The sequence below is a fragment of the Tenrec ecaudatus genome, chromosome 3 (genome assembly GCF_050624435.1).
Source record: "Tenrec ecaudatus isolate mTenEca1 chromosome 3, mTenEca1.hap1, whole genome shotgun sequence".
Lineage (NCBI taxonomy): Eukaryota > Metazoa > Chordata > Mammalia > Afrosoricida > Tenrecidae > Tenrec > Tenrec ecaudatus.
Genome location: NC_134532.1, coordinates 61,960,950 through 61,977,440, shown reverse-complemented (window position 1 = coordinate 61,977,440; position 16,491 = coordinate 61,960,950). Strand labels below are relative to the sequence as shown.

At 35.4% G+C, this 16,491-nt stretch overlaps 1 protein-coding gene across 7 annotated transcripts in view; it reads right to left on the bottom strand.

Moving 5' to 3' along the window:
- Positions 1-16,491, bottom strand: part of FBXW7 (F-box and WD repeat domain containing 7) — a 205,262-nt gene that overhangs the window by 28,560 nt on the left and 160,211 nt on the right. For 6 of the 7 annotated variants that reach the window (XM_075543700.1, XM_075543699.1, XM_075543695.1 and 3 more), the window contains 2 exons: positions 4,709-4,791; positions 949-1,090 (listed from right to left, as the gene is read on the bottom strand). In XM_075543700.1, the coding sequence (XP_075399815.1) occupies positions 949-1,090; positions 4,709-4,791 (225 nt within the window). Of the gene's footprint in view, positions 1-948; positions 1,091-4,708; positions 4,792-7,020; positions 7,302-16,491 lie in introns of those variants that run through there. The other variant, XM_075543701.1, reaches the window with a different exon arrangement.

Below are 16,491 nucleotides of genomic sequence, written 5' to 3'. Positions count from 1 at the left end.
TTGGCTTTGCAAACTCAAAAGTTACTCTGTGGGCGCAAGATGAGACTGTCTGCTCCCGTAATGAGCTAGAATTGGAAGCTATGGAGCAGGTCTGCTGTCATACAGGATCACTAGGCACAGGAACTGACTTGACAGCATTAGATAAGGGTTTTCTATTTTCGTTATCAAAAGTTGCTGGCAACCAGAAACCACACCTAGGTATGGCACTGATGACCAGTGGAATTTTTACCTGACTTCTAACTTCTAACTTTTACCTGACTTCTAACTTCCAAGCAATTAGAAAACAAAAGTACATCCAGCAATCCCCCAAACACAAACATATTGGAGAAAAATAAGAAGTTAATTTTGAAAAAAAAATCAATTCAAATAGTTATACAAGCAAATCATCGGGCTACCTTAACTATTATACTTAAAAAATTATCAAACTAAGAGCCTTTATTTCTAAATAACATTTTAAACATTGAGATATACCTCATATTAACCTAAAAACCACTATTTTCAGTATACACTTTGGTGGTCCTGCACACTCAGCAGCCATCGCTACTACCTAACTCTAGAACACTTCCAATAATCTCCCCCCAAAAAACCCCATTCCTATTAGTGGTTATTCTGAATCCTCCTCTCTTCCTGTGTCCCAATAACCACTAAGCTACCCGCTGACTCCCTGGATTTGCCTCGTTTGACTATTTCATATGGATGCAACCATGGAATGAGGGGTCTTTTCTGTCTGGCCTTCTTCATTTAACATATTTTCAAGATACACACATGACATAGGATGAATCATTCTTCCTTCCTCCCTTTTCTAAAAAAACTGAATAAGCCTTTGCTAGCTGGGCCAAGAAAGGAGGCTAGGACCTGAAAAAAACACTTAACCTTCTCTTTCCTTTTTTAATGGCTGAATTTTTGGTAGCAGTTAAGCATTTTGAGTACTGTGCTTAGATATGTCACCTGGAACATTTTCAGCCATTCCTGGAGGCCTGTAGGTGGTTGGACAGATGTAATTCGGCGTCGTTGTTGTCCTTGGCCATTGGCTGCTCTTAGGTCCCCGAAAGTAGTTGGTGTTGCTGAACATGGTACAAGCCCAGTGGTACTAAAAAAAAAAAGTGGAAACAAAAATAGATATTTACTAAGAATGAGAAGTTCTAATTTAATAAGGAGCATGATGATCTGGAGCATTTCAAACATCAATATAATTATTTTATTGACTTACTCCAAGAGCTCTCATGGCCAGAGAGTCAATTTCAACTCAAAGCAACCATATAAGGCAGGGTAGAGCCGCGCCTGTGGGTTTCTGAGACTGTGACTCTATAAAGAAAGCTTCTTTTTTCCTGACAGTCAGCTGGTGGTTTCAAACTGCTGACCTTGTGGTTAGCATCCCAATGCATCCACTATGCCACCAATGCTCCTTCAAAGAGCAGGGGTACACAAAACCTACTTTGCTATTTTTAGAGCTGGTTTCTGCACTCCCACATAACCACCTGTTAGTATTCTAGCAATGCTAATTTCATCTAAATGACAGAATCTCCATGGCAAAATTGCAAGTCATTGGGTGGGGGTGCAGTAGGGGTAACTAAAATATTTCCTGAGACTATTCAGGACTGGTCTTCAGAGACATAATTAAATAAAAGTTTAAATGTTCTTTATAAAAAGGAGTGTAAAATGTAATAAACTTTCGGAAAAAAAAGCTAGAAGTGGTTGGTTCAAATGTTTTGGACCTCATTGGTCGCATTATCAGTTCATCTAGCTATCTCTAATGTTGTACTGTAAGTGATAAAGCTTGGTTGGACTAGATGGCATTTAAAAGAAAAAATCTTCATTTTAAATGCCACATTTTTTTAAAAGGTTAAGTCTTGAGAATTTACATTTAAAATTAAATAAACTGTGACCATCTAAACATTTTTACCCAGTGATTTTTAAAAATAAATGAAAAAACAACAACCAACAAACACCTCTGCACATGGTCTAGCCCACAGTGAAGGGCATCACTGGGGTCATGACAGTGGGGGGCGAGGAAGCCTCAAAGTCCCCGAGTAGTATTGTGTGTTTCATCGGTGCTTTACTGTACCCTGATTGACTGATCCTTTCCCTGTGACCCCTCTGTGAGGGAATGCTTACCCAATAATTTTATGTTTTGAGATTTGTTTAAAAAAACAAAACAAAAAACCCAAACAGATAAACTGGAGGGGTGTGTGTGTGTCAGGCAATTTAATTTAGAGCTATCTCTATAATGCCTCATTGCCATCGGGTCAGACAGCGGCCTTACAGGGCAGCATAGAACTGCCCCTGTGGGTTTTTGAGACTGTAACTCTTTTTTTATTCCCCTTGACCTAAGTAGAAAGCCTCTTCTTTCTCCTGTGGAGCAGCTGGTGGTTTCAAACCACTGATCTTGTGGTTAGCACCCAAATGTATTACCAATACACCACCAGGGCTCTGCTAAATCTCTTTACATTACTTGGACAAGATCTCCTGATTAAAAAAAAAAATTAAGCCTATCTCACTCATTTGCTAAGAACATCTGCAATGTCATATTTTAAAAAATTCATATGCACCATTTTAAATCTTTTAAACATATTGCTAAAAGCTCTACTATTAAACAATTAGATCTAGTTTTCTCATGTCTTAAATTTCAAAGGTAAGCTCTACTTTGTTTTCTCTGAAATGAAATAAAATATATATTTTTAAAGAAAAAAGGACTGAAAAATCATACTTTCCTATCAGTCCTAGAAAATCTGACATAAATGTTACCCACCCACACATAGCCATCAAGACGACTGGGAATCATAGCAACCCTATGTAAGATTTCAGAGGCTATACATCTCTATGGAAATCGAGAGCCTTCTCTTTCTCACAAAACATTCAGTATTTTAGGACTGTCAGGCACTGTTGAATGGCTCCAACTCACAGGACCCCTCGTAGAACAGACCAACCAATGCCCAGCCCACAGCATCTTCCAAATCGTTGCTGTATGTATGGGGCCACTACTGAAGCCACTGGGTCACGTCATCTCATTGAGAGTCTCCTTCCCACTCCCCCACCCCCACCCCTCTACTTTCCTAAGAATGATGTCTTTCTCTAAGAATTGGCTTAGACATCGTAGGAACTGACAGTCTCCCCAAATACATGGGAATAAATATGCAGTTTGGTTAAATATCAAGAATATATGCGAAAAGACTAAAAAATTCTAATGTTTGCCTTATTAATTGCTTCCTTGATACAAAAAGTAAGTAAGTTAAAAATACAAAAACGTGTTCTACCATTTTAAAAAACCAGTTCTCCATTATTAGATCTATTAAAAATAATTTAATAATTTTCTATCTTTGTCTTGATCAATCATCATAAACAGGAGACCAAAATTATGTGGCTAATAACAAAGTAAACATTAAACAAATATCAAAATTTCAACATTAAACTTAACTTTCCTACAAGGAATACTTTATTAAGGTTAAAGGAAGTATCAAAATTAAGACCTGAGCGTTTTACGTGTCTCTCTATCACTCCACACCCTCTGGTGGAAGTGCCGAGGTACCGTGACATGGGCAAAGGAAGAAGTGAGAGAGAGGAGGGTAACATTGAGCATGGGCAAATGCCCGCACACAAAAAAGCATTTTTTGAATAACAAAGGTGTATCTCTTTAATTTCTCCTCTTTATCACCTCCGCATAATTTGCATGGAAAAACTAATGTAATTATTATGATTTCCAAATGTCGTAAGAGAATTTTAGTACATACATTTTCTACAACTGAGTGAAATAAAAAGCAACGGTGTCCCTTACAGGAAGAGATGTATTTTGCAATGATGTTCAATCAAAATAATCATGTCTGTGAAATTCATTTCACTGCATAATCCAGAATAAAAATAACTACAACAAAACATTTGGGTGAGAAAAAAAGAAATGTCACAATCATGAACTTCTTGCAATTTACATTGCTAGCCTTCAGTTAGTTATGTGAAGAAGTGAAAATTATACACATGCAAGAAAAGGGCACAAGATGTTTTTGTCATTTAAATTTAAAATACAGAATTCTAAGTGACACCCAAAGTCACTTTTAATGGCTGAGTAATAGATATTATGCTTAAGTTAGTCTAATTACTGTGAAAGTAGGAAAAGTTTTGCACTGATGCAAAATCCAAAAATGATGGAATGAAGCAGAAAATAAGACTACATGGTATTTAGTTGTTATGGAAACAACCCTACTTGTATAGAAATGTATGTGCTAAAACGTAAAATCTACCAGGCAAATAAAAGGAGATTTCTAACATAGTAATTTCACGAAGTAAGATCAGGTTCGCAAATGTGAGATTTACTTCACTGCTAGTAAAAGCATCTTCAATTTTGCATATATAAATATCTACCCTGGAACAGCTGTTGCTATAGTAACGAGGCATATTTGTTCATGGTCACGTTTTAGGGTTCACTTTTTAGAATTCCTTAAATATTTTGACTTCAAAATGTGGTTCTTAAGAGAACTTCTGTTTGCTTCTTACTCGATTTTATTTAGTAACAAAATAAAAAACCACAGGGGTAACCCTTCTCCCTTCCTCTAATGAAAAACTGTGTAGTTCCCAATGTCCAATGAGCTCACAAGTGTTAAGCAGTCAACAATCCTAGTAACATTGTTATTCCATGAGGATAAACTGAAAGAAAAGCTTTCAGAATCATCAATTTAAGCGTTAGAATGAGAAAATCAATGGTTACATTTAATATTACCTTGTATATTCTGAGACTTTGCATGGTTTCTTTCCCAAAGAAAAAGAGCGGACCTCAGAACCATGGTCCAACTTTCTTTTCATCTATAAAGTAAAACAAATAAGATATGTTTAAGATAAAATCACCTGTCCAACTATCCAACATTAAGTTAGCATTGGTAATACTGGAAGGAAAAAATCCCTTAAATGTTGATATATGCCTACAGTGTTAATGAGGCATCATTAGTCAATTTTAAAAATATTATTTCTACTTAGTTTTACTCTCGACAAGACTGGAAAGGTGAATTTCTCCCTGATATTCTGGTCAGAAGAGCAATGTATAGTGATTTAAAAATTGGTATTAATCATCTATCTTCCCTGAGATGATTACACCTTCGTTTCCGTATCATAAGACAATCTCAGGTTAATCCACACAGCGAAGAACCATATTTAATATGCCTTCTTTACGGGTCTTCACGTTCCCTTAAAAACATACATTAAGACAAAATTCAAAACCCAGAAATCACTGAAGTGATAATACCTGAACTTTAACATTATTATTATGGAAGGCTATAGAGAAGAGTACACATAAACCTGGAGGAAGTATAATAAAGCTGGAAGGGGGTAGGGGGTCATCACTTGACAGCTACATACACAGATTACAGCTCTACTAACAGATGCTCCGGACCAAACACTCTTGAAAAGCAACAACAAATGACTGAAAAAGAGTAAGTTATGCCTTTTAATAAGGTATAGCCAACATCTACAGTTGCAAGTTGCTTCACTATAGTATGCTAGATCATAAATCTTTTCACAGTTACATGTTGCCAATATCAATACTGAAAAATTTAAAAATATTTTGCTATTCACTAACAACTGAGGTGTTGTTTATATTTTACAATTAGAAAATGAGATCTTCTAAGGTGCAACATTTTTTGTCTCAACTATCCCTCACAGACTTGTGTCTGCTAATTAATTACTGGAGCTCTGTAAAGTTATGGGGAAAAACCCAGAGTGATAGATAGCTATTCTCATTTTTCTAAGATGAAAACCCTTGCTTTGCAACAGCCCATTTTCATTCCTAGTGCCTCACATGGGAGCATCATAACCCAACATGCTACAAAATAAACACTAAGGAGAACCACAGATTCTAAAACTCATTCTGGTCCAGTGTGGATAATAACTATGCCTTTAGCTTCCTGTAGAAAGTTCTTAAAAATATAAAGATGACTAGAGGTAAAGGTACGACACGCTCAACCACAATCTAGTTCATGAACGACCTAACTGGAAACAGATTATCCTATTTCATCCCTTTAGAAGTTTCTATACTTATTAAATGCTTGGAAATGATTGCCCTCAAAACCCACTATTTTCCATCTCCTTACATAATTTAATAAAAAGCAACAAAAATAAAAAGCTGCAATATATAGGTAGCCACGTGCTTATATGTATATTCCCCCCACACGTACAAATAAGTCCATTTTGGAAGGTCAGTCAGCATCAATTACTTTTAAAAATCGGGTTTTTTGCTTGAAATCCCACATTTTTATTTTTGTAATTATGAAAAACTTTTATATTTATTCTAATTAAGTTTGTTAACCCTGGCTTTTAGAACTTCCCAGGGTAGCCTGTAAATACATTGGTGCAAATGCCATTTAGCACTAAAGGCAAACTTTATTTCCATCTTGAAAACCTCCGATTAAAAAAAAAAAAGATATGTTGTAGATTTTAAAAATAAATACTGAGAAAAATGCTTTCTAATACATTTTATAAAATAAAGCACCTTCCATACGAGTATTGAAGCTTTTTAAATGCTAAACTGGTTTGCTGAAAATCCTGACTTTAGAACCAAAAATTGATCCTGCAATATTTTGAGGGGCACATAAAGTAAATACGATCTCTTCATGTATAAATTCCAAATATTCCGGCAAGTCTATACTTTAGAGTTAAGCAGTGAAAAAAACCAAAATGATACAGATAAATGTAAAAGGTATAGAAAAAAATTCAAAGCAAAAAGGTTCACTGAAAGCCAACTAAGGGGAGACTATTTCCAGGTCAGCATTTAACGGAGCCACATTTCTGAAGTCTGAATCTATTCCTAGTGAAGATTTTTAGATTAAAACAGGCATTTATTTTCAATGTAAAGCTTTTTACAGCTCACAGCATCTTTCCATTATTTGCTTACATTTACAATATAAAAACAGTAACAGACATCCAGCCACCCACCAAAATTAGAGGATACTGCAGCCATCTCTGATGATACAGATTTTCCTTCTCAGGCTGGCAGGCACACACACACAATCACACAACACAGGAAGAAAACAGATTACTTACTTTGTAAAAAATCATTTTTAATGTGCCGTAGAAACCCATGTTGTCTGTATTTTTCCCCTTCAGTGATTCTGTGCCCCCGTGTGTCCGGCTGCTTGGCAGTCTCTGACAATATAAACCTTTTTCAGGTAGGTATGTCACAGATTCTAATGTGGACATGCTCAGGCACGTCAGAAAAGGAAGACTAGGAAGCAGAACCGGCAACAAAACTCCACAGTGAAGACAAATGCAGCTCAGTATCAAACCGCTTCCCGGGACACACATACATACATGCAGCTTGACTGAGGAGAACTCGAGGGAATAATGAGAGAGAGCCGAGAAGATTATTGGAGGAGACTATGCCCTGTCAAAGCCTTGACTGAACAGATTCCTCCCTCAGCAGCAAAGGGATCAGATTACATCTTCCCTTGAACACAGAATGGTGCAGTCCAGGATTCAGCAATGCAGACTGCACATCAATTATATGGTGATCCGCTCCAGGGAACCCGTAAGCATACAACGCACTGAACGGAGGGAGGGTGTGGGCAGCAAACGAGCCCGCCCCCACACGACAGTGGCCCTCCCCCCTCCCCCCACAAACTTTTAAGAAATTATTTTTTCTATTTTGTAAAACCTGCATTCTGTAGAGTTTTAAATAGCAAGGAACATGTCCACATCTAAGTCCTTCCAGAAACATTCCAAAAAGGATATGCATTTTCATACGCTGCCCCCAGCAGTGGCAAAGCAGCCAGTTTTCCCTAACGATCATCCTATTGTCGTCCTGCCTAGCACAGACTGATCAGGGTTTCAGAGTAGCCGGGATGATCCAGAATGGGCAATCCCAAAGGCAAGGAAGGATTGGCAATCAAGTCTGCTGGGGACTGACATTAAAGTATTCCGGTTGCCATTACAGAAATTATATAATATTTCAACCAGTATATATCTGATATTAAGGTTTAATGAAAATATCCCTGACACTGTTCTATTTCATTGATTTTAAGCAGAATTTTCCAGAAAAGCACTGTGCGCTACCAATATTTAGTAATCATGAGGATGTTTATTTTTTAGGTTAACAAACTAGCCCTACCCTACTGAAGTGTATAAAGTTTGACTGAAAAGTGCCATATTTTCCAAAGGCAACAAAAGCTGTGCTAGCCCGAGAGCTCTGCCCTTATTTGTTAACCAGGAGGAACTGGTCTCCTACCTCCAAAATTAGGCTGACAATTTGTACTGCTTATCATTAAAAAGGCATTTTACATAATTATAAAGGCACCGAAATTTGCCTGAAGGCAACTTTTTCCTTTAAAATGAGTACTGCACAAGTTTAGGTATTTCATCTTGCAAGTCGCTACACAACTCGCTTCAGAGGCAATTATAAGATTCTGTGGACTAGAAAGGCCCATTATTAAGGGTCTAGTTAATTAACTCCTGCCCTCCCCATTAACATCCTTTATTACAAGTGAATTGTGTGTCTACAGTTGTTGAAAACATGTAGCATGTTACTTTAGAAAAAAAACACAACTCTTTGGACTTCTTACATTTTAATACTATCGGCCATGATGGTAACTGACTCTAAGAAAACCAACCTGAATACTGGATAAAACAGAACTGCAATTGAAAAGATAAAAATGTTACCTTTGCCCCCAATAAAATGATTTTTTAAAATTAAAAAAAAAAAGTTACCTTTGTAGTTAAGATCCTGTGTCAAAGTCATGTTTTACTATACAGCATCAATCAAAATAAGTCTATCTAAAATTTTATAAAGATGAACCTCTTGAGTCTTCTTCTGGAAACTATATACTCTACTTCCTATTATCTTTCAAATTCTATCTAGCCTTTAAGTTAATTCTTAAACTCCCTCTCCCTCCTGAAAACAATATGTGTACACACTTGCTCGTGCTGGTTTTCAAAGAAAATTATTAGCTCACTTCAATGTAAAAATGTCTTTTAAAATTAAATCTAGTTTCTGCAAAGACAAGAAACTCCACTGTTTGGACTACATTTATAACTCCTTTCTGGAGGTTTCAAAACATCTGAGTTCAAAATGGAAACCACGTGCCCCTTACCCTGCTCAAAACTAGCAGCTAAGATGGCCATCTGAAATTCCCTCTAGAACTTATCAATGGTGCCTCGCTTTTCACAGGCCAACAGGAATAGCAGTGGTCTAACAGCATGTACTTTGCTTTCAACTGAAATCATGTAGTAGCTATAGTTGAACTAATCTTTGCATATTTAAATATGCTCAAATGAGAACAGAGACCAACTTTAATAAACCAGAGTGCCTCAAAACCATGATGGTTAGAGGAAAAAATATTAGTTTTATGTATTTGAAGAAACATTCTCACGGCCACATGAAGTTCCGAAAACCTGTATCTCCACCACTGATGTGTCTATGCAGGTATACGTATCTGAATAGATAAAACAGGAGCAGAGTTTAAAAATCCAAATGACACATATGAAAATGTATATATTGAGAAGGTACTTCCCCATCTACATCTCCAATCTACAGGCTCTCACCTGGTAATGAGTCCTATAAGTGAGAAATGTGTACATTCATAAAAACTAACAAAGATCTTATTCCCCCAACTCTTTAAACCATTCTCTTGAAATCCTGTTTACAATGTTCAGCTGAGCTGTGAAAAAGGAATGTACCAAGCACACTAATCAACCAAGTCTCTATTATTTCAAGCTAACACAATACAAAGATTTTCAACATTCTCTTAAGTTTTCCTAATGAAAATGTTGATCTACGATATTACTGCAATCATCCTCAATATATGAACAGAGCAAACGAAATCATCCTCACATTCTTATTTCTGGGAGTCCTGATCATAAAATAGATGTTTAGAACTTCATAGAAGAGGTTTAAGCTTTTCAATAAGATATGAGAAACCCTGTTTTGTATGTGTGTACCTTTATTTATAAGGCCCTCTGGTGGCGCCGTGGACTCAGCACTAGGCTGCTAACTGCAAAGATGGCAATTCAAAACCACCAGCCCCACCTTGGGAGAAAGATGAGGCTGCCTGCTCCTGTTGGAGATCCAGTCTCAGAACCCCTACAGAGGGTCACTATGAGTTTGAATTGACTGGATGGCAGTGAGTTTATCTACATATGTTCACTTTATCTGTATTTGTTTATCTTATCTCTGTCAGAATATTTTAAATTTGGGATTAATCTATAATGTATGTTAAATAAATTTACTAAAGAGGGATAAGTTGGGTTTTTTTTTTGCACTATGCTAGATCATTAACTGGTAAATGCATGGAAAAGAAAGTTATTAGCTGATCATACATACACCTTTTAAGAAAATGTTTCGGAAATGTTGATGGCAACATATGTACAAGTGTGCTCAATACAACTGAATGATGGATTGTCATAAGATTTCTAAGAACCCTCCGATAAAATGATTAATAAAAAAGACACCCCCCCAAAAAACAACCTTTAAAGAAATTATTTATGTTTATACCCAAATGTTTAGGTTAAAAATCAATATATTAAATATATTCTTATTTTGATAAGCTAAATTTCCAAGTAATTTCAACTCAGTAATATTTTTTCAACGCCAAATACTACTTCTGGTGATTGACCAATTCTGAGTCTTATTGAATATTCAGTAAGATATTCAGTAAAAGGGAATAACTCACTGTAAGGCCATGGAATACAGTCTACCTCTAACTAAGACATGGTGCTTCCCCTTCATCACAACTTCACTGACCGATACAGTATGAGAAGAATGCATGGCAACAACAACTCAAGAAAGAAAAACAGTCTGAAGACACAAAGGTACATAGCCTTAGAGTGCAAGTAACAGGAATAATGATAGAGTGATTCACCTCTGACTGAATAGAAGACTTCTGCCATTAACAGTTGGGACAAGTTAGTTTGTGAGAAAGGCAGGTTATAGTTATGAGTATAAACAAACCAAAGTCTACATATAAGTAGACAGAAAATATTAATAACGAGACTGCCTTCAGCAAATATTTGTCTTCAGAGAAGAATGTATCTTTAGATGGTGTTTGTAGGGAAAAAGAAGCATTTAACATACTACTTTCTCCTTCCTTGAGGTTCAGCAGTCACCGCTCCTGACTTCCACATAGTTTTGCAATGACTGTATCATACTTCATTGCCGTTATTTTGATGTTTTTCTCCATCTACTTGATAAATGTTTGTATCTTACTCAATGCACTCATGTCCAGAACTTAGTAAAAAAGTTATTAACAAATAATTAGTATTTTTCACATAAGTGACCTTAGCAGCAAATAGTGACAATGCTTCATTTCTCTGAAGTATAAATATGGCATTCTGATTAGTAAAAACTCTTATCTATTTTATTATAATTACTTGATCTTTATGAATACTATTAGTTATTTTTATTACCCTGCGAACACTTAAAAATACTGATGCATTCAATTTATGAGATTGTGCAATGTGTTTATTCTCTTATGTAAATGATTTTATTATTACCATCACAAAAACATTCTTTACCCTAAAGCCACCTACCACATTTAGCTGTCTTGCCATGAGCAGAGAATTCAGAATAGCTCAAAACTTCAACATCAAAGAAAGAATGCAAAGCATGTTGAGGCTGAAACAAACTTTTTGAAACCTCTCTAATCCAGTGTCATTAACTTTCTGAGATGCATGTTCTTATTAAAAGGTCCAGAACGGAAATTGGCACATTAATAAACCTACTCAATTAGAGGTAATATCAGTTAAAATAGTGTGCATGTATGCCCAGCATTTGTATTTTCACTAATGTACGTAGGTAGAACTAATATTCAATAAGCTATTTCCCACATTTATTGGCATTTATTTAGCACTTCTCAAGTTAGGCACAAGATAGCGTATAATTAAGAAAAACTTTTTCTCCCACTGAATTTAGTCAATTATGAGCAGAAATTGGGTACTATATACATAAATGATTCTTAGATCTTCAATTGAAATTAGTTAAAAAAAAAATTTTCAAGTAATACAAAATGAAATAAGGTGACCCTAACAGGTTGAGATTACTATCCAAGTCAACAAATATTAAACTACAATAGCACTTTTTTGGGGGGTGTCAAATATTAAATATTGCCACGAATAATTTAATTTTGTTCCTAATAAGGAAAACTAGAACTCATAATATAGAAACTCAGTCTAACATTTCTTTTTCTTGGAGTTTAAGGTATTTACAATTCTCCTTACAAAAAGCAGCCTCTGAGGATTTGACACAAGTCAATTACAATGCTTATCAAACAGTAAAAGGATTTTTCATACCTTTACATTGGGTCGTATTAGGTATCTGATAAACATGCACATACATGTATATACTTACAAACATATAAATATACAGTTTCTACACTAATTCAGGTTAAGAAGAGCTCTCTTTATCACAGCCACAGCAGAATACAATGACCACAGGGGCTTCGTTGGTTTTTGCTCTTCTGAAGTTTCTCTTACTATAGAGCTGTTTAGATACTTAAATGCTGTTGTTGGGTGCTAGAGTAGGTTCCGATCCTATACATAGAATGAAATATTGCCCATTTCCGCACCATCTTCAAAATCATTGCAGCCACTGTGGCAACCAACTTTTTGGCGATCTTTCTCCTTTTTTGCCAACCTTGTATTTTGCCAAGCATGACATCCTTTTCCAGTGACTGACTTGCCCAAAAGTACATGAGATAAATCCTTACAAACCTCACTTCTAAGGAGCATTCTGGCTGTACTTCTTGCAAGAGAGATTTGTTTGTTCTTCTGGTCAACAACAGTATTTTCTGTAATCATTACCAACACCGTAATTCAAGGGCATGAATTCTTAGGTTTTCTGTATTCATTGTCCAACTTTTGCATATATCTTACGTGATTGAAAATACCATGGCCTGGGTCAGGTTCACCTTAGTCCTCAGAGTGACATCTTGGTGCTTTGGCATTTTAGTATTTTAGGTCTTGTGCTGCAGATGTGCCTAATGCAATATATCATTTGATTTCTTGAATGCTGCTCCCATGAGCACTGACTCTTGATCCAAGCAAAATGAAATCTGTGACAACTTCATTCATTTGTCTCTTTCTTTATTTTCTTACTGGGGGCTCTTACAGCTCTTATTACAATCCTTACATATATCCACTGTGTCAAACACATCTGTATATATCTTGTCATCATCTTTTTCAAAACATTTTCTTTCTACTTGAGCCCGTTATCAGCTCATTTTTCCTTCCCTCCCCCATGTCCCCTTGACAATTTATAAATTCTTTTTTTTATGTCTTACCCCAACTACTGTCTCCCTTTACCCACTTTTCTACTGTCCAATCCCCTGGAAGAGGGGCCATATGTTGATTATTGTGATCAGTTCCCCCTTCTCTCTGTCCTCCATAGTGTCTATTGGTCTATTGTTTATCATTAAATTGTTAACAACCAATTCCCAAATATAAGGGATTAAACTTTAGAACATTCCTACAATATAGCTATTTAACATTTAAGTATGTTTATGTTACAAGGAAAAGTCTAGATGAACAGTAATTTTTTAGTAGCTTAATCTATGATTTCTCCTTCTCTTACCTATCAATAAGCAAGTATCACTTGCATGTAACCTTTTGATCAACAACTTAATTCCAACTTAATACCTAATTGCCATACCATACCATACCATATCATGTGATCATCACTATTTTTAGCTCTCTATAGGTAGCAACTTGATTCTTTGAGAATGCGTAAATAATTACCATATTTTATCTCCATCTCTTTACTCTCACTTTTCTATGGGCTTATGTTCTGACTTTGAAATTTTGAAAATTGACTATCTCTTTTTTTTGTTGTTCTTGTTGAGAAAGCAAGACACTAGACTAGGCTCAGTGCAGCTGCTAGCCTATTTTAGCAAATATCAACTATGACGAAAGACATTACTAACCCTTAGTTATTGGAGGTGAAAGGATTTCATCCAAGGTATACTTTACAAGTGACTTCTTTGTGATCATAGAATCTCAAAGTCAAAAAAATGCTTTCATTCAGAGTTTAGTTCTACCCATTAGAGCATCCAGGACTTGCTTAATTTAATGATATCTGTAATTCTCATTTCTGTTAGCTTCTAATAATTAGCTTATGGATGATTTTTATAACTATGTCAAACTCCAAATTTCATATTCAAATGTAGTACACTTTTAAAAAACATACCTTTTTCCCCCACTTCAAATATTTTTATTAATCTTCCAGAATAGTTCAAATTCAGTAGGGAAAAATTTAGACAATCTCTTGAAACTCTAGTTCTAATTCAAGATTACAGGATTTAAATTTAGGATTTAACCAATCCAATGAAAATTATTAAGTACCTTTTCTGTGTGGGTGCTAGGACAGTAAGAAAAAAACAAAACACTAAGTTTTTGCTCTACAGAGTGTAGATTATCATGATGAACTATAACCATTTCTTAAATTATTTTGGTGTAACTTGCCTTCTTTTTAAGTAGGTAAGCTGTCAACTAAGGAAGGAAACACCTACTAATCATGCCCCCACTACATTTAAAAAGGAGGATTCTAAATATTCATGTTAGAAACATCAATTTACATTTTAAAGTAATTACTGTATATATAATTTAACAAACTACATTCTTTACTTTGAAAGAATCAAGAATGATATGATTAGCATAATACTTACATGATCCCTTATCTTTGATAGTGATCCCAAAAGACTGAACATTCAGTAAATAAAATTTCAGTACAAAGAAATACTGCTAGAAATGGGCAGGCCATGAAATAGGGTTTGCCATAATGATACTTATCATGGTAAAACAAAACTATTAATGTGAAAAGGCATCTGATTAATTGTACCCTTTTTCATTTGCTGAGAACTATAAGAAGCTTTCTGATAATTTGGCAAAATTATTACAGTAGAAGCATTTTCCTTACAAGATCATTTTATTAATATGTAAAAGTCATAATATAGTAGCATGTTTTAAATGTTTGCCTACAAATACTCAAAGTCCTAAAAGTCTTAAATATTAAAAAACTTGTTGCACTTTAACATGACTCTAAAAATCTTTATGTAGATTATCACAAGCTTCTACCATTAACAAGAGACCTGGTATGGAATGACGACTACTAAACAAATGCACGACAGAACCAGAACCAGGACTGCTACGTGGTGTTTGGGAACACCGAACTAAATTTTTCTTCTTCTTTTCAATGAATGCATGTTCACAATTCGACAGGATAAAAAATTCCTCTGAAAAAGGTTTGAATCCACCAAAGAATATACAGTTAAATCTTAAAAAGAAGTTCACCTTTTAAAAAGTCTTACATTTCAATTCCTTGTTGTCCGGTGCTATTGAGTTGGTTCTGACGAAGAGTGGCCCTATGTACAATAGCACGAAACCCTGCCCAGGTCCTGTGCCAACTACTCTTACAGTTTAAGCCCACTGATTTATTTCCTTAGTCCTTGGAATAAAGAGAGACATACTTATTTTCTCTCTATTTTAATTGCCTTTAAGCAATTTTATCAAGAAACAAAAGAGGCATTCTTGCCACGATGAGAGAACTTATATTCTTTTAAGAAATATTAAACCATAGGTTATTAAATATCATGATCACAACATAAACAGCAAAGATTAAAATAAATGTTAATAGTCTGAGATCTCTACACAACTGACTTTTAAAAAACAATTACAATGAACAGATTTTGTTAGATTAAGATTCAATTTATATTTTTTAAAAGTACATTTTCAAGATTTTGATTTTGCAAAGTTCAGTTATTTATATACAGGTTGTATAGGGGGGTAATTACTGTAAGAGTAATTTATGGTGAGCCCCTAACCCTATTACTTCATTATCCTATCAGTCTCATCCGAATGAACCCTCTGAGTCATGTAATGGGGTCGTTCATTTCTACACACACAAGAAAGGGGAAAACAGAACTGATTAAGCAGTGATGGAAGCATTTTACTCTTACTGGACCTAGCTATGCCATCCTTCAGGAATACAGAGTCAGGGTTACTGAAGTGGAGACACTAGACAAAAGGAAAAGGACGCAAACTGAGTGCTATAGTCAGTCTCTATCATAGGGGCCTGCCAATTTGGGGAAGGACAGAAAGATCAGTAAAAGTGACGTCAATGTGACTGATAAATGAAGCTGCTCATTTCATTTGACAATACAGAATTACAAAGGAGGAAGAGTTCAAAGTGTTCAGGAAATCCACGAGACTATTTAAAACCAATGGAATAAAGGAAACACTGTATTGATAGCACTCATTGTCAATGATGCTATAGACTTCATTTGAGTATGTATCTTTAAAAGACGCTCTCCTTTTGCAAACAAAGCATACAGGGAAGGTCATTATTCTAAACATGACCCTCAGGTACACACATCTGTTCATCCTCTGCGAATACTAAGTGCTATCTGGGCTAGTGCTAAATCAATGAAGAGCCATCACTATACAGAAGTGTATTTCAGTTCCTAAAGAGTTCTTTACATGAGAGTGACATGACGCTGATTATAATATTTACTAAATGCTATTGATGATTTACTA